This window comes from Falco rusticolus, chromosome 3 (genome assembly GCF_015220075.1).
Source record: "Falco rusticolus isolate bFalRus1 chromosome 3, bFalRus1.pri, whole genome shotgun sequence".
NCBI lineage: Eukaryota > Metazoa > Chordata > Aves > Falconiformes > Falconidae > Falco > Falco rusticolus.
Window position 1 is genome coordinate 27,406,342 of NC_051189.1, and position 11,122 is coordinate 27,417,463.

Consider the following 11,122-nt stretch of genomic DNA (forward strand, 5'->3'; position numbering starts at 1 on the left):
TGCTCCAGTGATGCACACAGGGCTCTGGAGGCACAACTTTTTGGTGGCATTCAGGGACACCATGGAGCTGTAAGGAGCCCTTCTATCAGAAGTCCACCTGCAAAAGCTGCCCTGACTCAGGCAGCTGCTGATAGATAACAACCTCCAAACCTTCTCCTGCTGAATGCCACCAATGGCTTTCAGGCCAAGTGTTGCGAGGCCAAGGAGCCATACTCCACGTGGAGTGGAGCTCCTGCAGCCTTTTGGTCCCAGGTTGGAGCCCGGGGTTAGTACAGCCCAGCTCCATGTAATTAGCGCACGAAACCAGCTTCCTTTCAAAGCTTGCTCTTTCAAACATGCAATAAAGAGCTCTGTGTAGCTGCATTGCATTAATATGGGGCAAGCCTCAAGACTCTTAATCAGCTTTAGCTGGCTTTTACTTTAGGAAAACTTCCCACTGAACTTCTGAGTAAGGCCATAAGAATTTGTCCAGAGTAACCATTTTCAGCATGAAAGGAATGCTTACTATGTTATTCCCATCTGGCTTTCCTAGAATATCTCATCTGTTATTCCCTTCGCATGCCTCTGTGAAAAGGACCCTGTAGGATGAAGTCATCCTGAAGTGCTTGCTTTTTTTTTTTTTTTTTGTCCTAAAATCTGCATATTCTTACTATGGTTACTTTGATCAGGGTAAACATGCCTGCAGTCCCGGTCTGGGGCATTCCTCCCACACTTTCAATACAGATTCTCTGCTTTGCCGTCCTCTCACCCGGAGTGAATGACCCCTCAGCCTCTCTTCCTACCCCTGACAAAAGCCAGACAGCTTAAGATGCTTAAACACTGGCAGATTTATAAGCTTCATCTCTGCTTTGACCCCTGCAAGACTTGCATGCTGATGAGGATGAGGAAGGTGTAAATTCCTACTGCCCACCCTCTCCTTTTTTTCCTTCCCCTATTGCCTCCTTCCCCCTATGCTCACGTGCTTGGATGTTCATCCATTCTTCTGTTCTCCTGGTTATCAGATGATCATCATTGTGTGGACAGCATCCCTGGCTATACAGAGGCTCTGCCCAATACCCTGGCACCCTAATTCTCTTGGGAGCCTTTGGGTGTTCCCGCAGTGCAAATGATGATGACGATGAAGTCAATGATTAAAGCCCACCACTTTTCCATTCAGCCAGCAGCTGTTCATCCTGAAACAGTCTCCTCTGTTCCGCTGCTTGGATCCATAGCCAGCATTACAGGCTTATGGGAGGGCAGAGCAGAAAATCCACGGCCACAGTGCTGGCGATATAACTGAGGGAGCAGATGTCTGACTGCACTGAGCATAATCGATGAACAATTAATTAAACAGACAAATGCCTTTCTCAGGATGTAACTTGTTTAAAGTTATTTAAAGGCCAGGAGATGTGAAAGGTGAGCTGCTGGTGGAGGAGAAGCCAGCAAAATGGCCAAGTGGGTGGTTGCTTCCTTGTGTGAGTGTAAAATGTCTGTGCTGCTTAGTGGCATCCTCCAGCTGGTGAATCTCTGCTGTTACATTCCTGCAGCCAGCCCTTGGGGACCCTGGGCCGGATGATGGGAGCGTGCTCGGCGGAGTGCCTTCATGAATGGGAAAAGGGGAGAGGGGAGATCCAGCGAGCAATCCTGGCTTTGCGCCAAGGACCTCCCTTCCCAGAGCAGGAGAAAGTAGAGAACAAATAGCTAAAGCCATCATGCCTGTACTAAGTTAACAACTGACCACTGCAGACACTGTGTTGGTTGGGAAACAAGAATTCCAATCTGTGGAAGAAAGCAATTCACATCTACAGGCCAGGACTGGGGGGCAAAGTGACTGCCCAGTGCAGCACCCATCAGCCAGAGGCCAATGAACTGCAGTGGGAAGCAGAAGGAGTTGGTCGGACCAGGGCAGCGCTGCCGTGGGCTGGGATGTGCTGCCTCTCCTGGAGGTCTCCGGGAGGGTCCCTGGAGGCCACCACCCTGTAGCTCTCTGCCTGCTGCTGTTCTCCCAGCTGTGTGGCGCTGTAAAGATATCTAACACAAAAACCACTTGTTTACTGGTACGGCATGCTCACATTTGCAGGCAATGTTCAGATAACCAGTTCAGAGACAACTACTCATCCTTGTTTTAAAATTAACATCACCCTTCTTTTAGGGGTGGCTAGTACCATATGTGACTAATGGATTTGTCAGTGTAGGGAATAGCTATGGGTGGCACCAGTGCCGTGTGGGACCAGAACATCTGTTCTCTGTGGAACGAATTGTGAATGAGGTTTTCAGCAGTGTACACACACCAACCCTCAAGGAAAAGGCCACCTCCTTGCCGGTCAAGTCTTCATTATCTGTGAGACACGTCAAATGCAGGGAGCGAGTCACTGCCCACCCTGCAGGCAGGATGCTGACCAAGGCAAGGAGAAAAGCAAGAAAGGAGGTGGGGGAAAGCAAAGGCAGGGTGAGGGGACAGGGGTGATGAGGATGGAGCCTGGGTGGCTGAAGCATGGAGACACACCACAGTGCAGGACAAGACCTCAGTGGTCTTATTGTTCCCCCAGGCACTGGAAGCCTCCAGTGCCTAACATGCTGTACAAGCGATAAATTCATCTGAAGACTGTTGTGATAAGGAAAAATACGACCTCGGTCCAAACCCAGATTGTGTTTGGCCATGACTAAATAAGGCAGCACAGTATTTCAAAAGAGCATCCCTCTGAAGAGGACAGCTGCATGTACTGGTGCCACCCATCCACCTTCAGCATCCAGAGCCGATGTTCTAGGATATTTTCTGCCTATTTCTGTCATACCCCTGCATTAAGCTAATGTGTTTCTTACCAGCTCTTTGCTCTTGTCGTATCACACAGGCAATCTATAAGATGGTTTCTTCTGTAATGAAGATGCCGGAAGATGAGTCGACACCAGAGAAGAGGACAGAGAAGATCTTCCGCCAGATGGACACCAACCGTGATGGTAGGCATCCTCCAGACACTGGAGCAGCCTCCTCTGCCCTCATGTTGGGTGCTTGGGGTGTCCTGCCCACACAGGGCAACCCCTCAAACCCACCACTCCTCCTTCAGCCACCCAGGCAAAGCCACCACCACCCACAGCCCGCGGGGTGCAGGCAGGCAGGGCTTTGCCTTGCAGGGTTGCTTTCCCAGGGATTTTCCTTGGGGTCCCTCCGCTTCCTTCCTCCATGCTTGTCCAGAGGCTTGGCAGGTGTGCTGTGACCACCATGTGCACTAAGCAAACATGTTTCTTTTCTAGGAAAGCTCTCTCTGGAAGAGTTCATCCGAGGCGCCAAGAGTGATCCGTCCATAGTCCGTCTCCTGCAGTGTGATCCCAGCAGCGCTGGGCAGTTCTGAATCTGTTCTTTGGATGAATTATGTATCTGCTTTTTTTTTTTTTTCCTTGCCAAACAACATTCATGGTAGTGTTGCCTCTGTATGGCCAATTATGCCTTCATTTGTGGCATCTTATAGCTTCTTTTGTTGTGGATTAATTATAAGAATGCTGAATTGCTCTTAACAATTTGTCCAGAGCGCAGGCAATACTGTTTTAAACAGATATTGTGGTGTTATCACTGTTTAAAAGATTTTGTTTTGGGGTTGGGTTTTTTGTTGTTTTTTTTTTAACATGTCTGTTTTGGAAAGTACGTGTTGAGAAGGAGTAAACCAACAACAAAACCCTTGGCAGCATGACACACTGACAGATTTTAGATTGCTGCTTTAGTAGTTAAGTATTCACCCACAGGACCTGAAGGTGCAGTAGAGGTTGAACCAAAGGGGTCGTGATGGGTGGGGTAGGATTCACCTGGAACCTCCTCCCCTGTCCAGGAGACACCAATTAAGGTCAAAGACAGGATCGGGAAAAAGTACAGAAGAGCAAAACGTGTGCGGGCTGTGTCGCTGCACCTCTGCTCCTATGCCTCATTGTTTCAATGCTGTGAACAATTTCCAGGTTGTGAAGCAGAAGGGAAAAAACAAAGTTCGACATTTTTTACTAGGTTTACAGTAGTTGATTTCACATGGCTTTATCTGAAAATTCAGCAGTTTGCAATCCTGATCCCCAGATCCACAACTGACAATACCTCTTACTGTTTGGGCTCAGCAAAGGCAGACACAGATATGGAAAACTGGGTCTTGACAATGAATTTAAGGGAGATACATGTTGAATGTGAAATTTTCAGGTTAGTAGTAATAAAGCAGTTTCTACTAAGGAGAGTGGGCATTCACGTGAGGAACTCACGGACACCTGCAAGCAGCTGCAGCTGAGGCTCATCTGCTGTTCTGAATGCTCTTGCATAATATGAAGTTTTGGGGGTGTTTTGTCTCTCTCCACATAGCTAACAGAGTTTCTGGGCCTGCTCTAAGGGGAAGGCTGTCATCAAAACTTGTTTTAGACATAGAATTGTAGCATTTATATTTCATTTATTTTAGTAAAGTTCGAAAAATCTGTACTGAAATGAGGAAATGGTACGCTTTATGGTATATTTATATATATAAAAATTAAAACAAAAAAAAGATCAGTTCTTGAGAGAAATGTTGAATGTTTATCTTTTCACCTAGATGCAGGAATTCTGAAATTTGCTGCTGCAAAACTTTATCCTTTGGTCAGAGTTGCTGTATGCAAAGCTAGTACACATACGTGGGATTTCTTAGGGACTTTACAAGTGCTGCTGCAATGGAAAAGCTTTAGCCACAGGAGGCATTATGCTGACTAAATTGGCATTAATCTGTCATTAGCTAAAGTCTGCTCTGTGATCCTGTTGGAGAGGTACCCATGTAGGCAGTGCATGGCATTGGGAATTCATGAGCTCATTAGAGTAACCTTTGTCTGACAGGCAAGGTTGGCATTTTGTCAAGTGACCTTGTAGATGCTAATCCCCAGTAGCCTTAATTTAAAATAAACTAAGTAAAATAAGTCTGTTTTGCAGATGATGATTAGCTAAGTACTAATTAGAAGTCATGAATAAGTAGCCGAGTATGAATATTTTTTTTATGAGTACTAGCTAGCATGTACAATAACTGAGAGAAAAAAATCCTAGACTTAATTTTTCCATGCCATTTGCTTTGCCAGGTGTGAAGTGCAGAGCATATTAAAATAAAATAAAAATAAATTGAAATTAACATTGCTAATCAGTTGTACTATAATTATTATGAGTGGCTAATTGCACTCAATAAATGTCTTCAGGCACACGCCTTTGTCTCAAATGATCAAGAAATCCAGTTGATGATATATTCCCATTATATTAATCAAAATACTGAGCAGAGATGTGTGTGGGAAAATAAGAAAGCAAAAGAGGCCCAACCAGAGGCACAAACAGATTTCGATACCCAGCACTTTCAGCTGTTACAAGCATCGCTGGCAAATCTTGCACCAGTTCCTCCAGTTGATGGAAATGTTCCCTATCTCTTTCTCCCTGATCTTCATAGACATCCTGGGCATCTCTTTGAAGGAGAGCCTGTGTCTACCTTCTCCAAGGTCATTTTTTCCTTTACCTGGGGAGCTGCTGGCCCTCTCTCCCATATCTGTCACCTCATGTATATTGAAAGCCATGTTCCCTCTTGAGCACCAGTCCAGTCCCACTGCCCCAGCTGCTCCTGGGTGCTCCGTCACCACCACTGCACAGGCAGGGCTCAGCGATGCTCGAAAAACCCGGCCAAACTTGTAACCTACCAGCTCAGTGCAGGCACCTAGACCCAGAGCAGCCCAGCCCTACAGAAGCTGGCATCTACTGAAAGTGAACTTGGATACCTTCTGCAGTTCCATGTTCTGCATGTGACTGCAACTTTTAAAACATTGCCTTTTATTTAAGTGACTGCATTCCATCTCTTTTTAGTTTTCTAAGGTATTTCTGGCCCAGAACCTAATCTCGCTGTTTTCGCTCAGTAGTTTTGGGGCTTTGGGGCCAGACTTGCTTCACGTGTTAATACTGTACAACGCATGTTTGAAAACATAGCCCGTGATATGACCCCTGGCCAGCGGAGATGCAATTCTTCCAACAGTTCACAAAATCTGGAAAGAATAAGAATTAGCCTATGCTCCAGAGGACATAGCTGGAGATAAGATTATTGTATAAACATTTACAGACTGAACTAAGGTTATTCCTTTACCTGACTACCGCTGATGATTGGTATTGTTTTAAATTACTAACTATCCCTTTCTTTCTCTGCCTCTCCTTGTATTTTAAAAGTGATCCGTAGCTGGAGCTGTGATAGGAACAGCCGCAAAGCGCAGTGCAGCAGGACAGCAGTGGTGTGCTGCGCCTCGGATTGGAATTTTCTGCTTTGCTGCCGTTCACATTTGCGATCGTAACTCCTTCGTAAACCTTTTGAAGACAAAATGACCTATCCTGTAAAAAATAGCACATCAAGTCAGACACTTTCAAGCCATCAGTTAGCAGTATTTCCCTACATGAAGGATGGCAGACAGCACATACTGTGTCACATCACCTCAATTTCGTAGATGCATTCTCCAGTCTTAGATGCATGTGAAAGAGGTAACATTCACTCGCATGTTGTCCAAGTGAATTAATGAGTACATCCCACATGTAGACTGAATCCATGGAAAATGCCAGTCCCGTTTATCTGGCATTCCCAGTCAGCTTGCCAGACCAGAAGATGGGAAGTGAGTACTATGGCTTGCGCAGTCTGCAGCAGCCTGTCTTTGTTTTAGGGTGCTTTGGGAAGGGAAAAGGGACATAATGCTTATAAAACCAGCATGCATGTGGTTTTGTGAGCAAAGGTTTGAGAGGGACTATCTATGTTTCAGCGTTATTTGAAGCCCTGTGAGTTCACAGCAGTGAGTACTCCTGAGGTACACAAAACTGTGCTTCTTCTCTTGCTGTTCTTAGGAGTTTGCAGGATTTTTGGCTTATTGTCGGGGCATTTTGTCCTTTGTTATGCTCTGTTATAAAGCATGTCCTCCACTTTTTCTAGACACTACTGCTAAAAACAGTTAGCCAGAATTCTGTAACTTCTGTAGCTGCATGAGGTCTATGTGCAGAAGTATCGCAGTCTAGTACACTAAGTGGTCACATGTGACCGAGTCCCCATGGTTTAATAACTGCTCCCGGAGGCTGAGCCCCAGGGCTTTTCAGCGTGTGCTTTCTTCACTGGTGGCAAACCGGTGCAATAATGTGGCTTAGCTTAATTTTCTTTCACTGCAGACCAAGCTAAGACACATTACCTTGCATTTGCTGTGGGCTGGAAGCACACGCATGGGCAGAAACCTCGGTTCGGCTGACTCATGGAAACTAGGTGAACTGTGGTAACTCAATGTTGAGCCCTAATCCGCAGACTAAGCCAAGATGATAACTTGGCTGTGGCTGTACATGTCTCAGTACATGTGAACCGGGGAACACGGTGACAACTGGCAAGTCCCTGGGGACACATGGCAGTGGGGAGGGAATCTCCAGACTCAGAACATGCCCTAAGCTCAGCTGTCTCCCTTCTTTTAAAGCACTCTTTTTTTGTTTGTTTTTTTTAGCAGCACCGGTGAAGATGCAACATGATAGCAATATAGCACAGTCAGGATAAAGGAGTCATCCTTCAAAAGCATTCCCTTTTGAAGCCTAGTGTGCAAGCACCAAGTGAAACGAGCAAAGGGGAGAGCTGGACAAGACCTCCTGAACACCCACCACTGCCAGCACCTCCTTTTTTCTTTCTTGTGGTGCTCCCTCCGTTTCCTGGTGAGGCGGTCCAGGGGCTCAGGAGTTAGGTGTCAGGTAACTGGTGCAAGACTGGTGGAGAAAAATTTTTGACCTGCCCTTTGCACAAGCATTTGGATGCATTCTTTGCTCTCTGTCTTACCAGGCGGTGTCTCACGTAGGAGTCTTAAAGTGGGGGAAGTCAGTTTCCTTGGTATCACAGGCAGAACTTGTGCTTAGAAATGCAGAGGGACTTGGCAAGCGCCAGACAGCCGAGCAACACGTAGAGCTGCATGCGGAGTTTTCCATTGCCTGTGCAGTAGGCAGATAAGATACAAAGCAGTGATATGTCAGGCTCATGGTGTGATGTGCTCTGAGATAGGGCTAGACCAGAAATGGCACCTCCTAGCTGAGCAGCTCTGTCTGCTGCATATTCAGTCAGAGGCGCTGACGAAACGCACTTTTAAATACCTTCAGCATGAACATGCAGCTGCAGAGGTAGAATAACTCTGCTCTTTCTTGCCTGTAAGCAACAGAGCTGTTTGCCATGCCCCAGCTAGACGTCAAACAAACAGCTCCCTGGAGGAGCATCAGGCATTTCCTAAGTGTAACTGAGGGCAAAACGTTACCCGCAGGAGCTCTCTTCCTGGTCATGGCAGACAAGAAGGGAAAGCTCCGTCTGACTGTGGCCCAGGTGCCATTTTGCAGGCTGAGGAAAGTGAGAAGAACAGTTGTGTTTTAAGCAGATGGAGGGAAGAAGCAGCAGGGTTGGTAAACTGGGATGCAGATGGAAAGCAGTGACATGGGAAATCGGGACTATCATTAAGGGGCTGCAGAAGCCGTTAGGTGCCTCTGGCATTCCGAGCAGTAGAATGATTGTTCAGATGCAAAGTCAATCTCTTCACCCCTTGCAGAAACCATCCCTGGCTACCATGGATGTCTTGGCAGCATCCCTTATTCCAGCCCAGCTTTTGCTGCTGTTGCTTCCAGATCATCCATACTGTTTCAGGGGTGGGGATTTTCACAGGATAACATATAAAGCTTTTCAGATACACTCTCCATATCTTAAGAAGTAACAGCTGGAAAGGCCAGATGTAAGGGGCTTTTTGCAATGTACAGATTTGATTTCCTCATTGCTCCCACAGGTCGTGTTATTGTAGTATGTATAGTTGGGACTAAGCTATTGTGTGTAAATTGATGAGTAATGCACAATAAACAAGGCAAAAAAGAGCTTGGGCTGTAGTGAAAAATGTGAAAAGACTAGAGAAATGAAAAACTGTAAGAGGCATCACTGCCTTTAGATCAGGGTCTGAATTCACAAGGTAAACGCCCCTTAGCAATCAATAGTCAGCACAGAATATTTCCTCTGCACCAGCCCAGCCCATAGGACCTCCTGGGCTGCTTCGCTTCATCCCCGTGTCACTGTGTGCTGGGGCTGGGGATGCTGTGTCCCACCACAGAGATGGCATCTGAGCTTACTCAGCCTGCTGAGTGCTTCCCAGATCTCAGAGCACACAACGGCCACCCTCTCTGTAGTGTTCCCTTACTGTGCAGCTGAAAAATGTCTCAGATCTTCCCCTCTTGCCCTGACCTTATAGCAAGGGTGTTCTCACCTTCCCAAAGAGGCAGTCAGGGTGTCTGGCTCTCTGAGGCTTTGCGCCCACCTCCTGGTTGCCCTCCTTAGCCGCTGTGTGAAGGAATAACAAACGCCAGCCCTTGAGATCTGGAGGAGCCAGGCTCAATGCACTTAAATGGAACAGCTTCTGATCTGGTTCCCAGCCTTCGGCCCTCCTGTGTGTACCTTGCCAGCTGCACTATTTATTTCCTATTATTAAGTAATGGCAGTATTAAACATTTCAAGAACACAGCGAACCTCTGGAACAATGTGGTTTTCATTATCATGTATGTCTTTGTTGACTGCACCACAGACTGAACCTGACCAGTGCTCACCCTCCGCTCCCATGGTCGGTTCCACAGAGAGCTAATTTCTTCCAGGCAGAAGCAGCATCTTCCTGTGCGTCACCATTCAGTGTGCGGTGCCCGATGCCGCCTGGAGCACCCAGATGCTGAGGACCAAAAGATAATCTTGGCGCAGCAATGTCAGGCAGAGATTCTTCCTGCCATCTGTCAAAAGCACGTGTCAAGGGTGTGACCTCTGGTTTTCTCCTCCCTGGGGACAGGGGTTTCAGTGGTATTCAGGGATGGCCTCATGTTCCCCCACTGAATGGGATGATGGTAATTAGTAAACCCACCTGAGAAAATCCTCTTAAATTCTAAGCTTCGTTTGTGCTGTTAATTGGCTGCACTCAGAGGGAAGATTAATGGGTCCTAGGCAGTTGTTCAGGGGAGAACTTGCAGTTCCTTGCCACCACCACCACCTTTTTATGTCCTGTTATTAGTTTATTCCCATCTCCAGGGCAACCAAATAGTTTTTATTAGTATCTGTGAGAAAAAGAAAAAACAAAAACAGAGTTTGAATCTGATAAGGATCTAAGGAAGCTTACTAAGGATGTTGTGCTCCATGTTAGTCATGACTGCTCTACAAGATCAAGTTTCTTTGGTATTTTGTGTTTAATTTCCTTATTTGTGTTTTAGTTGCATTTGTGATTGATTTTTTTTTTTTTGGATCCTCTTAGATTCAGCCCTGCCAGTCGTTTAACTCATGCTAGTAAAAGTCCTGATGATCACAAGAGCAGAGCTGCCTGAGCAATTGCTGCCGAGGTGGGCTCACCGTGCCTAGTAAAACTGAAGTGCTTCGTTATATGTGAGGGATTCTTTTTGTCTGCACGTTTGCTGCAAGGACACAGATCGAACTGCATTTCAATATGCTTGTCTCTTCCACTTGCTCACTTCAATTCTGTCTGAGCAGTCTTGTAGTTAACATTTGTATATTCAGTTCTGTTTCTCTCTTGAACCCAAGGTGACCAATATCAGCCTCTTCTGACACAGGTACTTGATGCTTTGGATTTTTAAGTATTGCTAAGTGAATGATGTGATGGATGCAAAAGTAAATAATTATACATTTTTGTGCTGGTTTAGGCTGGGACGCAGTTTAATTTTCTTCACAGCAGCGTGTATGGGCTGTTTTGGATTTGTGCTGGGAACAGTGCTGATAACACAGGGATGGTTTCGTTGCTGCTAAGCAGGGCTTACCCAGAGCCAAGGGCTTTTCTGCTCCTCACCCCACCCCACCAGCGAGTGGGCTGGGGGCACAAGGAGCTGGGAGGGGACACAGCCGGGACAGCTGACCCCAACTGACCAAAGGGATATCCCGTACCATGACACCGTGCTCAGCATATAGAGCTGGGGGAAGAAGGAGGAAGGGGGGGACGTTCGGTGTGATGGTGTTTGTCTTCCCCTGTAACCGCCATGTGTGATGGAGCCCTGCTCTCCTGGGGGTGGCCGAACACCTGCCTGCCCCTGGGGAGGGGTGAATGCATTCCTTGTTTTGCTTTGCTTGCGGCTTTTGCTTTACTTATTAAATGGTCTTTATCTTAATCCACAAGT

At 46.6% G+C, this 11,122-nt stretch overlaps 1 protein-coding gene across 6 annotated transcripts in view; it reads left to right on the plus strand.

Annotated features, from left to right (window-relative positions):
- NCALD (neurocalcin delta) overlaps positions 1-10,765 on the plus strand; it is a 58,009-nt gene extending 47,244 nt beyond the window's left edge. For 4 of the 6 annotated variants that reach the window (XM_037380238.1, XM_037380239.1, XM_037380240.1 and 1 more), the window contains 2 exons: positions 2,832-2,937; positions 3,232-3,795. In XM_037380238.1, the coding sequence (XP_037236135.1) occupies positions 2,832-2,937; positions 3,232-3,329 (204 nt within the window). In that variant the 3' untranslated portion in view covers positions 3,330-3,795. Of the gene's footprint in view, positions 1-2,831; positions 2,938-3,231 lie in introns of all 6 variants that reach the window. The other 2 variants (XR_005103181.1, XM_037380237.1) reach the window with 2 other exon arrangements.
- Positions 10,766-11,122: the final 357 nt, after the last annotated feature.